General features: G+C 41.5%; 1 protein-coding gene across 5 annotated transcripts in view; it reads left to right on the top strand.

The window, feature by feature from the left end:
- The window catches only part of TRPM6 (transient receptor potential cation channel subfamily M member 6), a 159473-nt gene that overhangs the window by 115464 nt on the left and 21170 nt on the right, over positions 1-22839 (top strand). For all 5 annotated transcript variants that reach the window (XM_032866643.1, XM_032866642.1, XM_032866645.1 and 2 more), the window contains 7 exons: positions 81-213; positions 7773-8914; positions 9578-9690; positions 14335-14458; positions 18557-18648; positions 20116-20174; positions 21737-21762. In XM_032866643.1, the coding sequence (XP_032722534.1) occupies positions 81-213; positions 7773-8914; positions 9578-9690; positions 14335-14458; positions 18557-18648; positions 20116-20174; positions 21737-21762 (1689 nt within the window). The remainder of the gene's footprint in view (positions 1-80; positions 214-7772; positions 8915-9577; positions 9691-14334; positions 14459-18556; positions 18649-20115; positions 20175-21736; positions 21763-22839) is intronic.

Here is a 22839-nt window from a genome sequence, read left to right as displayed (position 1 = left end):
AAATAAATAAATAAAATCTTTAAAAAGAAAAAAAGACAAATATATATATATTTTTTAATGTGCCATGCTTGTTTACACAGAACTCTACCTGAGTGAGGAGGATCTGAAAAGACTTCATGATTTCGAGGAGCAGTGCGTGGGGATATACTTCCACGAGAAGATGGAAAGTCTGAATTATAGCTGTGAGGAACGAATCCGGGTGACCTCAGAAAGGTGAAAGATTACGTGCTTTTCCCAGTTCCCCAAAGCTGATTCTGCTACTAGAATGTCTGAAGAAGTAGAAAAATGGATTTTCGAAACCCAGAGGTTTGGGTTCTCTACAGTTCTCTCTGGTAGAGTATAATATTTCTGTAATGGATAGATATTTATTGAGCGCCTACTACGTTCCAGATGCCCTTCTAGTCACTGGAGATAAGTGGTAAATAGGAGACGAGAGTGCCTGCTTTCATAGGATTTGTGTTCTAGTGTGTGCGGGTAGAGGGGAGAGGGGTGTGGAGGATAAATAATACGCAGAGAAACACATAAAAAGATGTAATTTAATGTCAGGTAAGGAGTGATGAAAAAAGTCAGTTGCATAAGGGAATAGAAAACAATGGGGGGAGGGGTCTGCCAGAGTCAGCCCCCTGACTCTGTTGAGTTGGGTTGGACTCTTTAGGGCATAGCTTAGGGCAGAAAGGCCACTGAGAAGTTGGAAGAGGAGAGACCTGAGGGAGGGCGGGCCAGGCAGAGACATCCGGTGGGATGGCGGCACCCCTGGCTGCAGAGGTAGCCAGTGAGGATGCCTGAGACAGCACGGTGTGTCCACCAATGGCAGGTAGGACTGGAGAAAGTTGAGTGCCGGGTGCTGATTGCACTGGGGAGACGGGGACGGGTGAGGCTTCTTTGTTTTCATGTGGGGATAACAAATATCTGTGATCCTGGGGATGATTCACCAGCAAAAGGAGAAACTGCAGGAGGAGAAGCAAGGCAGAAGTTTGCCCCAGGAGAGGGCTTAATGCCTGGGCCCCCTCCCAACTATAAACTGTTAGACCTCATTATGCATGTATTTTTTCTGACGTCCAAATGAATAGACAGTGAATCCTTAAATACGGCGTTCTTTAAAATTGAGTTACACGAAGAGCTCCCTGAATGGCTTGCTATGGGTATAAGTCCTATTTCTGGGCTTTTCGATTGCTACCATATTATGTAAATATGTGTTTAGGTGGCCGAATGAATCTCAGACCAAATTTTATATTGAGAAAAAAATCAAAGGTTTGTGGGCATGCAAATTCTGTTTTCCTTAAATAATATCTTTAGGCCAGAGCTTGATGAGCTTCTCTCCCCTTTTCCTCTTCTGCACATTCTGCCTCCTTCATAGATGTGCTCACTGGGTCCTGTGGGCCAGCCTGGCTCTCTGTTTTCTAGGACACGTGCCCAGATAGGAGTTGACGGAGCCGGATGAAGACCGGCTTCTCCTCTTACTGGCTCCATGGACTCGGGCAAGCTGGCTCTGGGTCTTTGTTTTCTTCCTTGTGAGATGCACACAGAAATAGACCTTCCTCTTCGAGGTGCCATGAGGATGACCTGAGGTGATGTAGACAAAGTAGGTGACAGAATGCTGACCGATAGGAAGGGTTCGAAGAAAGTAAAAACAGGCTTCAAAAACTGTGAGGGTGATTTCTTTCTAAATACATCTTTTCTTTCAAATCTTAAGAAAAGGGGAGCAAATCCATAAGATGAGATGACCTCCCTGCCCCAGATTATGAATGGGGCCGAGGTCACGGAGAGCCCCTTACTTTTTACACTGTAAACGAAGGAAGGAGTTTTAGGTGTCAGAGACGGACTGATTGAAGTTCTAGGAAGATTCCTTCAGTCACGGTGTGGATGTGAAGAGTCGGAATTCGAAATGTGGAGACAAGCAGGGACCAGTGCAGCCGGAGGATGGGTCCCAGGCATCAGCCAAGCTAGCCATGGTAGGTTTGTAAGGAGGTATCTTAGTCCACTGGGGCTCTTACAACAAAGTTCCAGAGGATGGGTGCCTTGCAAGCAGGAGAAAGCTACTGCTCAAAGTTCTGGAGACTGGGAAGTACAAGGCCAGCATGGCAGCCTCGTTGGGTGACAGCCCCTTTCTGGGTTGCAGACCTCTCTTGTGTCTCCACGTGCTGAAGGGGGTGAGGGAGCTCCCTGGGGTCTCTTAGAAAGACTCCAGTCCCATTCATGAGGGGCCCTCCTGACCTGTACACCTCCCAACAGGCACCACCTACTGATCCCATTACCTTTGGGGGTTGGCACGGCAACACAGGGATTTCAGGGAGATACCCATTTAGTCTGCCATAGCAGAAGGGACGAGTAAAGACATGTTTAGAAAGAGCAGTTGCGGGGCCCCTGGGTGGCTGAGTGGGTTAAAGCCTCTGCCTTCTGCTCAGGTCATGGTCCCAGGGTCCTGGGATCGAGCCCCGCATCGGGCTCTCTGCTCAGCGGGGAGCCTGCTTCCCGCCCCCCACCACCTGCTGCTCTGCCTACTTGTGATCTCTGTCTGACTTGTGATCTCTGTCTGTGAAATAAATAAATAAAATCTTAAAAAAAAAAAAAAAAAGCAGTTCATGAGGGGAGTTAGGGATGGACATGCGGCCACGGGAGAGGGTGGAGTCCAGGAAGACTGTCCAACCTGCAGCGGGGCTAATTAGGTGAAAAGTGGCGCCGCCATGATAGAAAAAAAGTGTGCAAAAGACACAGGGAAGGGGCCAAGGAATGACTTTCAGCTTTGAGTTGATCTCGAGGCTCCTGTTGTACATTTAGCCAGAGATTTCTAGAGTCTTGGATGTGAGGCTATGAAGTTCTGGGGCAAAAACTGAGCTGGACAAGGAGATTTGGGAGTCGTCTGACCCTTGTAAGACCGGAAGGGCAAGACGGAGGAAGTGATGAGGCCCGGGAAGCAAGAAAGGTGAAGAAACCCAGCCGGCTGAGGGCCGGACGGTGATGGGTGCCAAGACCTGCATGACGGAGCAAGGAAGAAGGGCTTGTGGGGAGGAGGAGCCAGAATCGATCAGAAGAGGAAAAGGTCGACTAGGAAGCGTCGTGTTCCAAGTCAGAGGGACCTGGTGTGAACCTGGAGGACCGGACACGTACGAACAAGGGATCCGGTAACAGCAGTGGTGCCGGTGATGGTAGGACGAGCACCATCAGTCTGTGCATATCATTCTGTTCCTCTTCGGGTTTCCCTTGGGTAGAGGAAGGCGTAGAAGGGAGATGGGTATGTAGCTTCTGGACCATATTCTGGAGGCGCTCGTGGCTCTAGAATTTGAGGACGAGGCCCTCCTTTCACTCTTCAGAACATCGTCCATCCGTTTTCCCCCGTGCTCGGGCGGCCTCCCCAGCCTTCCGTTGACACGGTTAGCCTCCGGGAGCCCATCTCCGGGGGGTTCACAACAGAGCCATGGGGGATCCCGGAGGCAGCTGAGCGAGTCGGAAGAGGAAGGGAAAGGAGATTAGGAGGTTTGCGCGGTCCCCTCCCGTGTACCCTTCCAGAATTAAGTCAGTTGTGAGACGAGAGAAAGAGTAGTACGCGGGCTGTACTAGGTCTTCCTCTCTCGGGAACCCTGGCTGCTTTTTGACCCCAGCGATATAAGCCAGCACTTGCCTGTCTCTCTTCTGTGGAGTAAGATGTGAGTTGGGTATTTTCCCATATTAAGCACGTTATATTTGGGAAGTGCTGCATTTTATTTTCTTAAAACCATCTCTACACCCAACGTGCGGCTCAGACATACAACTCTGAGCTCAAGAGTGGCACGCTCTACCTGCTGAGCCAGCCAGGTGCCCCTGAAAAATGCTACATGTTTAAACAAAGTCACACTGTGACTCAGTGGACTCATCATGGGAGCAGGTCCTGTCATTGTTTCGCTGCGAAACCTTATTGAGGAACGTTTGTGAGCACCTCCCAGCACGGAACCGTTAGTCTAACTCATTCAGCACTTCCCACACCTCGAAGGCCCCCGGTGAGAGCTTTGCCTAGATCCCTGCTGAGCGTTCAGCAGGTGCCCAGTGCCTGAGGGCAGGGGTTAATGCCACTGGATGTGGAGGTAGACTGTCTGGGTTCGAGGCCTCACTCCATCCCCAGCCTTGTGACCAGCCATGTGACCTAACCTCTTTTATGAAAGGGGTAATAGGAATGCCTCCATTATGGGGTTGTTACACGGATTAAATAAAAATAATAAGGCCGAGCCTTTGGAACATGGCTGGCACAGAGTGAACCCTCAGTGAATATTGTGATTTTCATGACAATTACAAGGATACTTCTTACAATCTTACTTGAAAACATCTTCTCCAAAGACCCACAGTCAAACAATGACCATCCTAGTCTATGCTCCACTCTCCAATCGCACACAGGGGAAACTAAACTTGTAAGAATTGATTTTGTATGTCAGAATGACTGAAAGTCTACATTAAGTTGATAGAGTTGGTGGGTGAGGAATGTAATTAAAATACGTTTCCCGGGTCATAATGCTGTAGGGAAAAAAAAAAAGCCTGTGAAAGCAAGAAGACCCGATGTGAGGGTGACCAGGTTATTTGTCTAACGGGTCTCTATTGTCGCATGTTACCTGTTGCTGTGAATAGTTCCTGGTTTCTATTGTATCCGTTGGATGCGGCTGCTGCTAATGGAACTTAATGAGCCCCCATTACTGCCGCTCAAACTGTTCTGTTTTTGAATTAGATGAAACAGTGCACTAAATGGAGAGGCTCTAATTAAGCATATTTGGAAGGGAATATACATATATTTTGTGCTCTTCCCCTCATCATCTCTGCTCATTCTCGTTTTGCAGGTTCCAGAAGGTCAGGAAGCATTTATTAAGCCTCTGCTTAGTTACAGAAGTTGAATTCTATAGCGGAAGGAAGAAAGAGAGGGTCCCACCCCCCTATAATAAACACAGAAAGTATCACCCCTTTGGTTCTTTGATTCCTGTCTGCCAGGCTCCCAGAAAGAGGAGGAGGATTTCTCAATCCGTATGACTTGGGATACATTCTAGGGAGGGGATATCGCACAGTTTTGGGAAGTGCTTGCTGCAGCCGAATGCTAAATCTTTAGAGTACAATCACTGCTTCCTCTAGGCCCCACCTAAGACCAGGGATCATTTTTAATTTCTGCCTCTAGCCATGTCAGCTGTGAAACTGTTGATGAGATTCCCTTCCTTGCTGGTTTTTTTTTTTCCTTTTTTTTAATCCTTTACTTTATTTCTGCCTATCAAAGTTTTTGTTGTTGAGAATTTGGCCAGAATACTCACTTATCCAAATAAAAGAATAGAACAGGGAAAGAAAAGAAAGTAAAAATGTCATAAGCCAGAGCATACTGTGAAAATTTCCTTTTTCCCATTTAGTCTTTCATATGTTTTTAGTTAAAATTATACAGATTTGGGGGTGCCTGGGTGGCTCAGTCGGTGAAGCATCTGACCCTTGATTTGGCTCAAATAATGATTTCAGGGTCGTGAGATCGAGCCCCGTGTCGGGCTCTGCACTCCGTGTAGTCTGTTTGCAATTCTCTCTCCCTCTGCCCCTCCTTCCACTCTCTCCCTCTCAAAATAAATAAATAAAATCTTTAAAAAAAATTTACACAAGTTTTTATGTTGTACCCCTCCCCCCTTATACATCAAAAACATTTCTTCAAATAATTCAACATTATTTATAAACATATTTTTAACTTTTGTTGTTTCTTGACTTACAAAGTTTTTATACCAAATTTTGAAGTATATAATACAGAACATAACACACATCCACATCCCCATGCCTACCATCAGAAATAGCCAAAGGAAGTTGCTATCAACAATGTCAAGTATGATTTTTAATGACTGCCTAATATTGCATAATGTAAAGAATATCTATTTTAGCATAGTGAAATCATAGTCTCTTTGCGTACATTGCCTAATTGAACGTCCCAATGGTGTACCTTTGTTGCCATTGAATTATTTTAATCATTTTCTAGGCAAAAAAAAAAATGTTGTTACAACGTAGATGAACTCTAGATGAACTTTTAATTTCCATTTCTCTGCATTTCTAATGGGGTTGAATATTTTACCACATTTCCCTATCTTTTTTGTTTTATCTTTGTGAATTATTTGTTCACATCCTTTGGAGTCTGTGTAATTTTTTTCTGTAACAATTTGTAAAAACTGTTTTTTAAAGATTTTATTTATTTATTAGAGAGACAGTACATAAGTGGGGGGGAAGGGGCAGAGAGAGAAGCAGGCTTCCCACTGAGCAGGAAGCCCAATGTCTGGCTCCATCCCAGCACCCTGGAATCATGACCTGAGCCAAAGGCAGCTGCTTAACCAACTTTGCCACCCAGGTGTCCCAACAATTTGTAAAAGCTTTTGATTTTTTTAAAGGATACAAACACGTCATCACATTTGTTAGAATAATTTCTAACTTACAGTTTATTTTAAAATATTTTATTTTTTATGGGTATGAGTTTGTTTTTATATAACCAAATATGAGATATTTTGTAATTTATTATTTTGTTAAGCTTAGAAAGCTGTATTATTTCCCTAGGGCTGCCATAATGATGTAGCAAATGTTGGGTGTCTTATAACAACAGAAATTTATTGTCTCAGAGTTCTGGAGGTTACAAGTCCAAAATCAAGAAGTTGGGAGGGCCATGCTTCCTCTGATGGCTGTAGTGGAGAATACTTCCTTGCCTTTTCTAGCTTCTGGCATGTACTGGTAATCCCTGGTGTTCCTGGGCTTGTAGACACATCACTGAAGTTGTAGGGTGGGCTTCTCTCGGTGTCCAGATTTCCCTTTTATAAGGACACCAGCCATAGTGGCTTAGATTCTACCCTGTTGACCTCATTTTAACTTGATTGTCTCTGTAAAGACCATGTTTCCAAATAAGGTCCTCATCTAGGAGTACTAGGGGGTTAGGACTTCAACATATCTCTTTTGAGGGGAGGTACAAAACGAAACCCATCCCCAAATAGAGATATATCTGATATACAGATAATATTAACCAACATTTCCTTCATTATTTCTCTCTGTCTCTAAGTCAGTTATCACATTTAATTGGATTTGACTTGCCATTTAACTTTTGACTTTCATAGCTGAAAATATCTTGTGTTGCTTTTACATAAATCAATGGCTAGGCATCGTAATATTGTTATATTAAATATATATATAATATAAAGTATATATATATGTATATATATATATAAAGTATTCAAAATAATTGTAAAAATTTGCCTCAGACTTTCTTGGAATGTAGGACTCTTAAAAAGGGTTTTGTGTGAAGCTTGGGAAACCTGTTTGAACTGTAGACTTGGATTTTTTTTTAAGATCTATAAATTTTTTTTCTAATCACATATTTGATTATTAATTCTGTTCCTCTCATTCTGGCTTCTTCCTCAAGATCTTCTTTCCCTATCCAGAATAACCTGGTGTTTGTCAGTAGGAGATGTTTGGATATTTGCCATGGAAATTAGTGAATGTATTGATGAATACAGTAGGGCTGGTGGATGGAATATTCAAGAGAGAACTAGCAGGAAGCTGGAAACACGGTTCTGAAATGCTGGAGAGAAATAAGGGCTAGAAAAGTAGATGCATAGGGTTTCGTCATTGGAGTGGTAGTAGGAATTGTAGGAGGGCGTGACATCACCTGAGATGAGAAGACAGAAGATGACTCACCCAACTTGCAGAAGCAGCTGAGGCTAGAGAAGCCTTCTAAGGGTGGAAATAGGATGGGAAGAGAGCAAGGCAGGTTCCCACTGACTTAACGTGCTCCTTGGTTTTCTTCCTCCCTTTACCATTAGGGTTACAGAGATGTACTTCCAAATGAAAGAAATGAATGAAAAAGTGTCTTTTATAAAGGACTCTTTACTGTCCTTGGACAGCCAAGTGGGACACCTGCAGGACCTCTCTGCCCTGGCAGTGGATACCCTGAAATTCCTTTCTGCTGTTGACACCTTACAAGAGGATGAGGCTCTCCTGGCCAGCAGCAAGCAGTCGACGTGCAGAAAACTGCCACACAGCTGGAGCAACGTCATCTGTGCCAGGGTTCCAGGCAGCATGGAGATCTCTGTGGAGAAGAAATACCAGTATTATAGCATGCCTCCTTCTTTGCTGCGGAGCCTGGCCGGAAGCCAGCACACCCCGACAGTGCAGAGGGGGCCCCTGCTTGAGATCACAGACAGTCAGAGAGAGGCTTCGAATGTAAGAGATGAGCAGGAAAAGCATGAAACAGGACCCACTTTCATGGCTTCTGGGGTGTCCCTTAACGGGCAAGCACAGCCAAAGCATGGCCAGTTTCTCCTGGTCCCTTCTTACCTCAAGCAAGTTCCTTTTCCCGCACAAACAGACTTGCCTCGGTTCAGACCAACTGTGGAAGCTGGTGCAGGTGTGCTGGTGACCGAACAGGTGGCCCCAAGCGAGGTCCCTGTTCGTCTGACTTGGCCGAGCCCAGGTGTCTCAGCTCAGGACTCCGTGCCCAAACCCAAGGCACAGCACAGGTCATTTGCTCAGATGCCAGCCAGACAAGACAAGGGGGAGCAAGCTCTGCCCACTTTGATTTGCACGTCTCCGCCAATGAAAGTGACCTCCCTCCCTTCCCAAGGCGACAGCATGGGAACTGGAGGTGGATACGTGAACTGGGCGTTTTCTGAAGGTGATGAAACTGGTGTGTTTAGCATCAGGAAAAAATGGCAGACCTGCCTGGCCTCCACTTGTAACAGCGACTCTACAGAGAGCGGCCAAGGCCAGAGGCACATCCGAGCTAGGTCCCTCTCTCACCACTCATCAGACTTGGCCCACGGTAGTGACTGCTCAGACACAGGACGGTGGCTGCAGCCAAACACGTCCCTTTGGATCAGTCCTTTCCGCAGGGATAGGCCCTTCACTCGGAGTCATAGTTTGAGATTCCAGAAGGAGGAGAAACTGAAGATCTCTAAGATTAAAAGTAAGACGTGAACATTTTTGTTTGTTTGTTTAAAAAATAAAAATGAAACAAGGTGGGACTGGGGAGGGGGACAAACCATAAGAGACTCTTAATGTCAGGAAACGAACTGAGGGCTGCTGGGGGGCTGGTGAGGGGAGGGAGAGGGTGGCTGGGGGATGGACACTGGAGAAGGTATGTGCTGTGGGGAGTGCTGTGAATTGTGTAGGACTGATGATTCACAGACCTGTACCCCTGAAGCAAATAATACATTATATGTTAATAAAAATTTTAGGGGCGCCTGGGTGGCCCAGTGGGTTAAAGCCTCTGCCTTCGGCTCAGGTCATGATCCCAGGGCCCTAGGATCGAGCCCTGCATTGGGTGCCCTGCTCGGCAGGGAGCCTGCTTCCCTTCCTCTCTCTCTGCCTGCCTCTCTGCCTACTTGTGATCTCTGTCTGTCAAATGAATGAATGAATGAATGAATGAATAAACTTTAAGTGCGTATGTATTAAAAGATGAAAAAAATTTTTTTAAAAACTCTTAAATTACTAAATTCTGTGCATTACTATTTTTAAAAAGCTGACCACCTTCGACTATATCCTCATTCTCCCCATTCTCAGTCATCTGTAGTACGAAATGGCTCCCTGAGCAGTCTTAAACCTCTTTTGCTAACTCTTTCCCTTACAGATCTTTCAAGATCCTCAGAGATAGGGCAGTCAGCATGGATCAAAACAAAAATGCTGATCAAGGATAAGAGGTCGTCAAAGAAAAAGAAGAAAACACAAGGACTACAGGTGCCAGTAAGTGTGTTTTATGTCGTTGGCCATTGAGGTAGTCGCCTATCTTAGCTTGGTTTCTCTGTAGTGTCAGGTGCCAGGCACACTACAAAATGGCCCTGTACTGGAAGGAGTAAAGATAAAAATTTAAGAGTCATCAGAGTGGATCTGCCACAGCTCATTTATCAGCTCACATGTTCAAGGACACTTGTGTTATTTTCAGTTTTGGGCTATTCCAAACAAAGCTGTTATGAACATTTGTGCATAAGTCTTTGTGTGGACATATGTTTCAGTTTCTCTTTGGTAAATATTTAGTAGTAAGCATGTCAGAGTCATATGGTAAGTATTTGTTTAATTTTAGAAGATATTTCCAAACTGCTTTTCAAAGTGGCTGTACCATTTTACATTCCCACGAGTTTATGAGGAGTGGCTTATGAGCGTTCCAGCGGTCCACGTTCTCACCAATCCTTAGTATGCTGGGTCTTTTTAACTTTAGCCATAGCTGGGGGTATGGAGTGGGATCTCCTGGTGACTTCATTTGCATTTCTGGAGTGACGAGTGCTGGGAGGTATCATTTATGTGCTTTTTTGGGTCACCCATATATCAGTTTTGGTGATCTGTCTGAATATTTTGACTACTTTTAAAAATTGGGTTGTCTTATTATTAGGTTGTGAGAGTTTTTCTAGATTTAAGTCCATTGTTGGATATATGTTTTGCAAATATTTTCTCTTGGTGGCTTGCCTTTTACTTTTCATAAATGTTCTTTGAAATGAATACATTTTTTATTTTGATGAAGTCCACTTGTTTGTTCGTTTGTTTTTTAAGTCTGTGCTTTTTGTACCCTATTTAAGAAAATTTGCAAAACTCAAGATCATGGAGATTTTCTTTCATGTTTTCTTCTAGATGCTTCATAGTTTTTGCTCTTATATTTAGGTCTAGTACCCATTTTGAGTTAACTTTGGTAGATGGTGATAGGTAAGGGTTGAAGTCCCTCCTTCTTTTCCTTTTTCTCTCCCCGCCCCTTTATTTCTTTGTTCCTTCCTCCCTCCCTCCCTCCCTCCATTCCTTCCTTGAATACAAATACCAATTTTTTCCCTACCATTTTCTGGTAAAAAGGTTGTCTTTCTCCTATAGAGTTGCCTTGACATCTTTGTCAAAAATTAATTGACCATGGAATCCATAATATGGATGGAGCTATTCCTGGATGTGTTCTGTTCCATTTATCTGCATGTCTGTCTTTATGATATTACCATACTGTCTTGAATACTGTATTTTATATTAAATACTGAAATCATGTAGTGTAGCTCTGCCAGAATTTTTCTTCCTTTTCAAAGTGGTGTTTTTTTTGTTTTGTTTTTTGTCTTGTTTTTTGGCTATTCTAGTTTCTTTGCATTTCCACATATATTTAGAATCAGCTGTACAGTTTTTACAGAGAAGCCTGCTGGGGTGAGTGGAATTGCTTGGGGACAGTTGGCATCTTAACAGTAATAAGTTTTTTGATCCATGAACATGCTATGTCTATTTATTTAGATGTTCCTCAATTTTGCTCAGTAATATTTTGTAGTTTTCAGTGTACAGTTTGTGTTTTTTTTTTTTTTTTTTTTTTTTTTAAGATTTCTTATTCATTTGAGACAGGCAGAGAGAGAGAGAGCCTGAGCAGGGGAGAGAGGCAGAGGGAGAGGAAGAAGCAGACTCCTTGCTGAGCAGGGAGCCTAACATGTGGCTTGATCCCAGGACTCTGGGATCCTGAGCCGAGATACAGGCAGATGCTTAACCATCTGAGCCACCCAGGTGCCAAAAGTGTTCAGTTCTTGCCCATGTTTTTAAAAATGTCTCCCTAAGTATTTGATATTTTTTATTTTATTATAAATGTAATAATAAAAAGTTAATTTCTGATTATTTGTTGGTGGTAGATAGAAATAAATATGTTTTAAAGATTATTTATTTGAGGGCACCTGGGTGGCTCAGTAGGTTAAAACCTCTGCCTTCAGCTCAGGTCATGATCCCAGGGTCCTGGGATTGAGCCCCGCATCGGGCTCTCCGTTCCTTCAGAAGCCTGCTTCCCCTCTCTCTCTGCCTGCCTCTCTGCCTACTTGTGATCTCTGTCTGTCAAATAAATAAAATCTTTAAAGATTATTTATTTGAGAGAGAGGGGGAGATAATCTTCGAGCAGACTCCCTGCTGAGCACAGAGCCCAACACAGTTTGATCCATGACCCTGAGGTCATGACCTGTGCTGAAACCAAGAGTTGGATGTTTAACTGACTGAGCTACCCAGGTGCTCATATATATATATTTTTTTTTTCTAAAATATTAGTTTTATATACTACAACCTTACTAAACTTGCTAATTTATTTGAGTAGGTTTTGTTCCTTCTATAGAATTTTTTATATAAATGGTCATGTTATCTACACATGAAGATAGTGTCACTTTTCAAATTTACTGTTTAACCTTTCAAATCCATATGTATTTTATTTATCTTTCTTGCCTTATTACACTGGCTAGAATCTCTAGTATAATATTGAATAAAAGTGGCAAAAGCCAATATGCTTCCTTTTCTCTGCTCTTCGGAGGAGAAAGCATTTAGGCTTTTACCAGTAAATATGATGTTATCTGTAGCTTTTATGTAGATGCCCTTTATCGAGTTAAAGAACTTCCCTTCTACCCCCTTGTTTCTGAGAATTTTTGTCATTAATAAGGGAGGGTTAGCATTTGTCAAATGCTCTTTCTGTACTTCCTGATACAATCAGGTGGTTTTTCCTTTTTACTATGTTAATATGATTAATTATAATAATTTATCTTATTCTAAACAGTACTTCTATATTATATTAAGTCAGCCTGGTTAGGATGAAATCTGCTTGACCATGATGTATTATCTTTTTTTGTATGTTATATTTATTTTGCTAAAATCTTACTAAGATTTCTTGCATCTGTATTCTTGAGGAATAGTTGTCTGTAGATCTCTTGTAATGTCTTTGTCTGATTTTGGTATCGGGGTGATACTGGGCTTAGTGATTGAGTTGGGAAGTATTCCCTCTTGAGTTTTCTAGGTGAGTTTGTATAGAACCATTGCAATTCTTATTATTTGGTAGAATTAACCAATGAAACTATCTTTTGGGGAACGTTTTTAGCTATAAATTCATTTCTGTAATAGATGCAGGACTACATATTCAGGTTAACTGATTCATCTTCAGTGAGCTTTGTTTGTATTTTTCAAAGAATTTATCCATTTCATTTAAGTTGTTGAATTTATTGGCATCTAGTTTCTATAATATTCTTTTCTTATCCCCTTATTGTCTATGGGATCTGTAGTGACATCACTTCTCTCATTCATAATATTCTATATTTGCATTTCTCTGTTTCATGATTAGTTTGGCTGCTGGCTTATCTGCTTTATTGATCTTTCAAAGAACCAGTTCTTGGTTTTATTGATTTGTCTCTGAATACTGTTTTATTGATTTCTGCTCTTCATTATATCTTTTGTTCACTTTGGTTTTATTTTGCTTTATTTTTTTTTTCCTAGTTTGTTAAGATAGAATCTTTAGTCATTGATTTGAGACTGTCGTCTTTTCTAATCTAGGCATTTAGTGCTATGAAATTCCCTCTAATCATCGTGTTAGCTATATCCCACAAATTCCAATATGTTATGCTCACATTTTCATTTAGTGAATCTTTTAATTTATTATTAGGAAGCTTTAGATCTGAGTTAGTAATTCCATAGGGCTTCATCTTTCATGATCTTAATGCCCTGCTTCATTTTTCTGCATAGTAATCTGGATGCATTTTTAAAAGCACCTCAGCTCTTTTTAGAATGAGAAGCAGAAGCAAAGAAAGAAGTATTAAGACAATTATGTAAAATGACCTTTTGCAGGGAGAGATTTAGCTTGTCTTTACAAGACTCTTTTACAGGGAAAATGATACGAGTTGCTGGAATCTTATGAAATATGAATTCAGTGGATTTGTTTTTTGCAATAGTTAAAGTGGCCAGAAATTAACTAGAATTTAAACTAGGGTTAGGTACTAATAACTTGAACTTGTTTATTGCTTGGTATTTTGTCAGTTTATCGCATTTCTTCTCTGTCCCTGGTTAGTACATGTGGAAGCCATTCTTGTTGGCTACCTGTTACTTTAATGACAAAGGGAATGGGGTTCACAGACATTAAATGATTTATTCAAGTTCACGTAACTTCTAAGTGATGGATCTAGAATTCCAATACAAGTTCTTTTTCCATCCAAGCCTATGTTTTTTTGCCCTATGCCACTGGTTCTCAAATTATGGTCTTCTATCAGCAGTGATAGCATTACTTGGGAACTTACTAGACATTCAAATTCTTTCTCCCTCTAGACCTAATGAATCATGGATCTTGGAGGTGGGACCCAGTGGTCTGTGGTTTAGCATAGCTTTGAGTGATTCTGCTTCCCAGTCAAGTTTGACGACTGCTGCCCCCTACCCTGGTTCTCAGTCATGACCACAAGTAGTAATCACATGGTGCTTGTGTCCTGCCAGCTTGACTAATGGGAGTTTTGAAAGCTTTCCAGTTCATTGTAATGTGCAGCCAATGTTAACAACCACTGCTACTCCACCATAGTACCTCTATGAGTCACATTAATGACTCAGAATGTTTTCAGATTAATGTCACTGGGTTCCAGCAATCATCTTTCTCTCCAGGTCATAAAGGTTGACACCTGCTCTCAAAATGACCAGCTGGATTCAGAGCCAGGAGAGAGTAACATCTCAGAAGAAGAGACCTGCAGCAAGAACTGGCTTACAGTATCCAAATTTAGTCAGATAAGTATGTAACAATCTACTCTTGGATCTCAAAAAGTCTGGGAAAGTTTCCTCATTGTGCCCCCAGACCACTGGTGGTCCTTGCTGTTCTTTCAAGTGGAGATGGGGAAACGAGAGGGTGGCAGTATCCATTTAGAAAAATAACTTTTTGATTTTTAATTTTTATGAAAACTATGGAAACTGTTCCATTCATTTAATGGAATAGTTGTTGGGATCCAGAAAAATTAAGGTTCAGTCAGTTTGACATTCAGAGCTGTTAAATCTGGCTCAGGTAGTTTTCATTTAGTACGATGGAGTGGGGTTGTCTCATGTTATAAATTCTTAAGGTTCATGAAACGTTGATATGAACCCTTAAACAGAACTCGGTGGGATGAGTTGTGGTTGGTTATTTATTACTATTGACATAGAGTATTTATTCCATGGGCAAGTATCCCTTAATGGTGGTTCGTAAAGAAAAGATGGATCAGCTAGCTACAAATGAAAACTCTGAGGTAGGCAGAGAGTGTGAAATAAGCCTGGACAAGTAGGATAAGGCCAGATTATGAACAGAATTGGGAGCAATGGTCAGAACTTTGAACTTCTTTTGTTACATGGTAAGAGATCATTACCAGCTCTTTGTTTAAAAATTTATTTTCTTTCACACATTTGAGGTTTATTCTTACTTAGGCGAAGCCCTATGCAAATGTTTGACAGGCAGCCTCCCATCCAGGGATGCAGGGACTATGTTCCAACCATGTTGCAGCTCTGTCATGCATGTTCAATGTGGGGCTTCCAAGATCTCTGCAGGGTAACCCGTGGCTGCCATGGCAAGACAGAATGCAGTTAATATCCATATTTTGTTCATCCATTCATCAGTGGACACTTGGGTTGTTCCCCCCCTCTTGGCTACTATGAGCAATGCTGTTATGAGCGTGTGTGTGCAAATCTCTTCTTTGATGTGGTCTCTTCTCTACCTTTCGTTGTGGGGTTTGTTTCTTCAGGTCAATTTTTGGAGTATTTAGGAGACTCCTAGTTGTATCTAGTTATCTGGTTATCTAGATAGTTATCTAGTTGTATTTATGGGAAGAGGCAAGGCTTGGGTCCTCCCTCTCTATCACCATCTTCCTCACACTCCCTTTTACTAATTTTTAAACAGAAGGAACTATGTGATCAGATCTCATAAATATTTATAATTATTTGAAATACTGAAGTTAAGGTAAAATAGACACTGTATTGAAATCTATGTTATTATGCTTCTTTAAAACCTTGCTTTGTCTTATGGTTGGTGGTTTTCAACCAAGGGCCAATTTTGTACACATCCCGCCTCTCTTCCCTGGGACGTTTGACAATGTCTGAAGACTTTTGGTTATGACAACTAAGGGAGGTACAGATATTCTTGACTTCTAGTGGGTAGAGGCCAAAGATGCTGCTAAACATCCCACTACAATGCACGGGATGGCCTCTTTCCTCCCGACAAGGAATTATCCAGCCCAAAAAGTCAGTGCCAAGGTTGAGAAACCCTGATTTATATTTGAAAATACTCAATTGTCTGTTAAATCACTGCTAATCAAATGGACTCTAAGCTGAAAGAGACATTAGAAATTATTCAGAACCCCCTTAACCTACAGATATGACTTGAGAGCTTAATTATTGTCTTGCCTTAAATCTTAAATTTATCTTAAGATTATCTTAAATTTATAAGAGCCTACAGTATGGAATAAACCCAAATGCCATACCTGAAGATACGATTCTAGGACCAATTGCCAATGTAGTCATTTTATTTATAAATGTTTGTTTATATTCTGATATATATATATTTTTTAATATTTTATTTATTTATTTGACAGAGATCACAAGTAGGCAGAGAGGCAGACAGAGAGAGAGGAGGAAGCAGGCTCCCTGCTGAGCAGAGAGCCCGATGTGGGGCTCGATCCCAGGACCCTGGGATCATGACCTGAGCCGAAGGCAGAGGCTTTAATCCACTGAGCCACCCAGGCGTCCTATATTCTGATATTTAAGTTGTATGTTTTTCTTAAATTATTCAAGTTCTTTTTTTATTGAGATATAATTGACGTATTAGTTTTTTTTTTTTTGTGGGCAATTTTTATTTACTCTTTTTTTTAAAATCATTTTTTAAATTTATTTTCAGTATAACAGTATTCATTGTTTTTGTACCACACCCAGTGCTCCATGCAATCCGTGCCCTCTCTAATACCCACCACCTGGTTCCCCCAACCTCCCACCCCCGCCACCTCTTCAAACCCCTCAGATTGTTTTTCAGAGTCCATAGTCTCTCATTGCTCACCTCCCCTTCCAATTTCCCCCAACTCCCTTCTCCTAACTCCCCATGTCCTCCATGCTATTTGTTATGCTCCACAAATAAGTGAAACCACATGATAATTGACTCTCTCTGCTTGACTTATTTCACTCAGCATAATCTCTTCCAGTCCCGTCCATGCTGATACAAAAGTTGCGTATTCATCCTTTCTGATGGAGGCATAATACTCCATAGTGTATATGGACCACATCTTCCTTTTCCATTCATCCGTTGAAGGGCATCTTGGTTCTTTCCAGTTTGGCAACCGTGGCCATTGCTGCTATAAACATTGGGGTACAGATGGCCCTTCTTTTCACTACATCTGTATCTTTGGGGTAAATACCCAGTAGTGCAATTGCAGGGTCATAGGGAAGTTCTATTTTTAATTTCTTGAGGAATCTCCACACTGTTCTCCAAAGAGGCTGCACCAACTTGCATTCGTTTAATGTGTACAACATGATTTGGTGTGTGTGTATGTGTATGTATGTAGTGAAATGATTGCTACAACAAGTTAAGTCTTTTCCATAGTTACAATTTTTTCTCTTGTAATGAGAATTTTCAAAGATCTCTTCTCGTAGCAACTTTCAAATATACACTGTTGTTAACTACAGTCACCATACTGTACATTACTTCCCAGGACTTACTTATCTTACAGTTGGAAGTCTGTACCTGAGACCACCTTCACCCATTTCACTCACCCCCCAACTCCTGAGTTATTTCTTTCCAGTGACTTTCAAATAGAAAAAGATGCAGGTGGCAGGAGGGTTCTGGGAAAGAATCTTAAGTCTGATGATTAGAAAGAAGATGTAGGGAAATAGGTTGGATCCAGGTGCCTAGTTAATCTGAGGAGACCAGGAGGCCCACTGTCTACTTGTCTACTGTCTACTAGGAAAAGTATATTTTTAACTTTTCCTAAAGGTATTTTAATTTTAGTTTTGCACTCTCATTGAAGCCATATTGATCATACCTTTACAATATTACAAAAATGTCATATGACATTTTGTGATTTTTTTTTCCAATAGATTTTTTGCACTCTTTGTGTGTGTGTGTGTGTGTGTATTTTTGGCAAAAAATAATTAGAGAAAAAAATGACTGCTCTTATTTCTTATCCTCCTACATTTAGCCTGGGACTCTTAAGCATTATTCTCAGAATTATTCTAGACCAATAATTTAATTATTATTGGGCAGCTACTCTGCGCCAGTGATTCTGCAAGCACCAGTATAAAAACTAACGACAATAATGATCCTTGCCATCCTCTTTAAGAAAGAGCTGAAAACGAAATGTGTCTTTTGGCATTCTTTTCTGTCTTTTGTTTTTGTTTTATTTTTTTCGGGTAGCCTACTATGATGCTTCATGCAGTTGTTAAGGAAGGTTGCCCTAACACTTTGGAATGAAAATTTCATGTGTTTTACATAAAGCATGGACAATAGGGTATAGGAGAACAATTTGGAATGAAAATTTCATGTGTTTTACGTAAAGCATGGACAAAAAATCGCTAAAGGTGTCCTTCTGTAGGGAGGACTCAAGTTACGGATCACTTAGTGCTTGACTTTGATTAGAGAGCATAAATTATTATAAATGTAAAGAAACCACTGGCGAATAGAAATACTGTAGAATATATAGCTTTCAACCACTTGAGAAAAAAAAGGACAAAAGAATCTTGGTAACACTTGCTAAAAAGAGAAAAAGAAACTATATTCAAATTTAGATGAATGCACTATGTTCAGATCTTTCTATTTAGGAATGTGATTTGAATGTAACACATTTTCAAGCATTCTCTAATTTTTTTTCTTTCTTTTAACAAGGTCTAGAACCCTCTCTATTCCAGAAAATGAAAACGAAAGAAATGGAACAGCATGCTCTCCAAGTCAGTGATTATCTAAAGCAGTCGCAAGAGGTAAAAACATCTTATTTGATATTAAAAAAAAAAAAATCTTATACACACTTCTATAACTCCTTGACTGTGTCTGTTTTACCTTGATGTCCCTTAATTGGCTTCTACTTTTTATTGGTACTGCATTTAAATCCTTGCTTTGAATATATGCTCAGTTTTTTTTCTACTCCCCTTCAGCCCCACCCCCCACCCTTTTTTTCCTTCCCTTGTTGGTTTTCCTCCATTCAATTTATTGGTCCACCAGTAATTGATCATGGGTGTTTTTAGCCTGAAAGATAAATAAGTCAGGAATTTTTGAAAATGTTCTGAAGTTTATGAATGTTGCCAGGTGGAAGAAAAATAGGTATTTTCAATATGATTTCAGGGGTGGGGCTGGAGTCAACAGACCGAAATCACTGGGAGGCAGATTGAGCCCAATTTGAGCTGGAGTTTTTAGCAACTGGAGCTTTCTAAGGATGGGATGGTTTATTTCTTGAAGTAGGAAGCCCCTCGCTTGGTGTGGTTTGGCAAACAGGCTGAGCCAGCCTCTCCGCAGACGTGCTGGAGGGGATTTGGGCATTGCCGCGTGAAGGGGCCTCCAGCACTGAGGGTCTGTGATGTTACAGCCTGTGTTCCTTACCATCTGCAAATACGTGCTCGCTTTCCTGCCATCGACCATGTGGGAAGCATGAGATCTAACTGTGGTCATGGTTTGGACATTATTTCTATGAACTCAGGAACTCTGTCCACATTACCCGCATGAGTGTACATTAATAACCTCATGAATGTGATCTGTGGAAGGTTCAAACTAAAATGTAAGACTGCTTGGAGGTGAGTGGAGGCCAGAACCTGTCTGCCATTCCCAGGTTTCAGGGCCGGGTATGGTAATTAACCTCTGAGCTTCGTTAGCTGTGTCTCTAATATAGGACCAGTGCCATCCTTGGGAGATTATTGGTCGTGGATAACAAAAATAGGACCACGGGAAGTGCCTAGAGTGATGCTGGAATGTAGTAGGTTTCAAGAAGTCATAGTTGAGTCTACATAGGAATTAGAATGATAAATTCCAAGTAATGTTATTCTAAATAATCATCCATTGAAACAACAATGTCCTGATAGAGGACATAGGGATATAATGGTTGATGTTTCTTGTCAACCTAGACCTTCATTCCTTCTTTCCTGTCATTAACTGTTCACTCTCATTTCTGTATATTGTGTTTTCTCTGGGATGTTCCCATACAAGTAATTTCATCCTGTTAAGGTCAGTCAACACACTGACTTGTTCAGAGATTGTGCTGACATTATACATCTTTCTAACTTGAGTTTACTGTGTCCAGTGGAAGAGAAATACTGAGTTAGAGGAGGTGGGTTGGAGAGCTGGGGGAGGGTGGAGAACTATCCCGTCCAAGGTGTGTGTTTTTGCAAATGTATTACTGGAAGCCTGGGGTGGGCTAGTGTTGGGTGAACATGTAATGACCTTTCCCTTCTGCTCAGGATCCAAGCAGAAACTCTTCATGGAGCTCCAGGAGCACCGCCCTCGATAGGAACTCCCCGTGAGTATTTCACAGTGTCTGTTTTTAGCATCATTGGCTTCTATTTTTTTAGCCTGATTTGTAACAGAGGTTTAATTGGGTCGGAAAAAGAGGGAAAAGAAAGTGTTTCCAATGACAATATTTTCCTTTTGTCGTAAGACAAAACTTGTTATTCTCCAAGTTTTCTCGTTTCTGGCAATAAGATCCCACCTCAGTGCCTTCTAAGAAAATAAGAAAACACGTACTACCCACAGCAGATTAAGCATTTGTCTTTTCAATGTCAAAAAAGCACACGTGGAATCATGAGTATCCCATCTTTTCTGACAGATAAGATTGTGACATTTGCATTCAGGAATAGGAACAAGCCTGTCTGACTGAAAGAAAAAGACTGAAGCCCGGATAGTTCTAAAAATTTTTTTTTCCAAATTTTTAATTTCAGTTTTTGAGGTTGATCTTTTTCATTTTTGGTTTCTCATGAGCATCCCAAGTGTCTATCAAAGCGGTAACCCTTCAAGGATTGAGACAAAACAGAGGGAAGACAGGGATCAGAAGAGAGGAGCTAGAGAACCCACATGGTTGTAGGCTAGAGCATTTTCCTGGAATTTTATTTATTTAGAGAAACAAAGTTGGAAAACCAGCCAAGCAGAATGATTCTGTTTGGTTCGTAGTATTTTCTGGACCTTTCTAGTTAACATCATCAAATGATCCATCTGGCTCTGGGGCCAGAACTCAGAACCATCTTCTGTATGAGGGGCCAGTTGATATCAGGCAAGTGGAATGTGACTTACAGTCTGCAGCCGGTTCCATTCGAGGTGGCCTTTTCAAAGTTTTTTGTTTTTTTTCTGGAACTCCCATCCAGGTCTCTGTGTGCAAGCCTGCCTCTAGACTCTGGGCGCACGTGACTTTCTCCTCCCAGAGGTTCGGTAGTGTGTGCTCATGCCGAGTGGTGGGTTATTGCAGCATGAAATTAAACAATAATTGTAATTGTACTCTCTTCCCTAAGGACCTTCAGTACTGGAGATACTCTTTGAACGCGTTTATTCAGACTTGCCCATGGTCACTTGTGCACTTGAGCAGGGCAAGTGACAATTTACAGAGCTAATCTCAGCCTGAGAACATTTAGGGGCCACATGGGCTAATGAAACTGATTTGTAGGCTTGTCCAGAGACATTCGCAGACTCATTTGTAGGCATCTGCTTTGCGTAGTTCAGGAACCCTTTAGTTTAATTGACCCGGAACAACACAGACATGGTTAAATCTTATATATGTCGTGTGATCACATAGCTAATTAAAAACAAAACCAACAACTGCTTTTCGGCTAGCTTAGGGCATGCACGGTAAGTGAATTATATGCATATGTGGTGCTCATTTTTTTATGAAAATAATTGTAGGGTTGCAAACCATTTCTCTGTTGATAGAGGTAGAGGTCAAACGACACTTCTCTTTCCAAGAAAGTCTACATACACACATACATACACACGGACATACAGACTCTGTATTGTTACGTTGTACTTGTTTTTCCTTTCTTATTTGTCACTGAAAAATTTAAAGCAGTATCTAAACAACTTCAATTTTTCATACAGGTTGAGAAGTTCAAATGGAGTTGACAGTAAGTTTTTTATATTTAAAGTTGTTATTTTTTAAATCTCATTAATGGCAAGGTTCCCTCTCCTACTGAGATTTCTGCAGTCCTTGAAATTCTGTATGTGATTTTTGTCTACTGTAGGAAGTAGAAAGTTCAGTAGAAAAGTAGGAAGTTGATTGTCTTTCTCCACATAAATCAGAATCGATGTCTGGTTTACAGTTCTGGTTTGTTTTATTTTTTTGTATTTCATTGCCCATTTCGGACGGTGATTTTCCAGTTTTCTCTGTGAGTGAGGGTCCCACTGAGCTCACTTCGACTGTTCAGCAAGTCTGTCTGTCTGTTACATACCGCTCACGAAGAGCCCTTCGTCTCGTATGTGGATACCTTTTCCTGTATGGCTTCCGTAGGACTCTGTGCCCCAAGTGGCTGAGTAAGGCTGGGTCATATGAGACAACTCCCTGGCAAAGCCACCGTCAAGGCTGTTCTCAAACTTTACCACAGTCTACAAGCTCCTTTTCAGGTTCTTGACCTCTTGATACCGTTTGGGCCCCTTCTCATCCCCAGCCCTGTGTGTCCCACTCTCTCTGGTTCCCAGGCATCAGCTTTGCCTCCGTACCACCGCGGCCCCATCCTTAGGAGCTGTCTGTGTTGCTCTGTCCCATGCCTTCTGCCTTAGAGCCTCTAATATTTATTTTCCCATGTAAAAAGTTTTGCCCTTGATTTTATGCTAGCTTTCGGGTGGGTTTCTCTCCCTTTGTACTTCCCTGTGTTCTCACTGGAATTACATTTCTGAACAATAATTCATCACTTACGTCCAGGTTTCCAGTGGCTTCCCATTATCTACAGGATAGGCTACAAATCCCTTAATCTTCCTCAAGCTTCAGTGAGGGCCCTCATCCAAATATACAGGCTCGTGTTCATTCTTGCACTCAACATTTCTACCCTGAGGAATAGGACAACCTACCTATCTACCCCTTCCCTTGGGTGTCTACAAGGCATCTCAAACCAAATGTGCCACCTCCTGCCTCACCCATCTTAGGAAATGGCAACTCCATCCTTCCAGTTGCTGAGGCCAAAGTCTTGCCATCATACTAGATGCCC

Source organism: Lontra canadensis, unplaced genomic scaffold (assembly GCF_010015895.1).
Source record: "Lontra canadensis isolate GAN:19392208 unplaced genomic scaffold, GSC_riverotter_1.0 scaffold31, whole genome shotgun sequence".
NCBI lineage: Eukaryota > Metazoa > Chordata > Mammalia > Carnivora > Mustelidae > Lontra > Lontra canadensis.
Note: the sequence above shows the minus strand (reverse complement) of the source record. Positions and strands in the feature narration are given on the sequence as shown.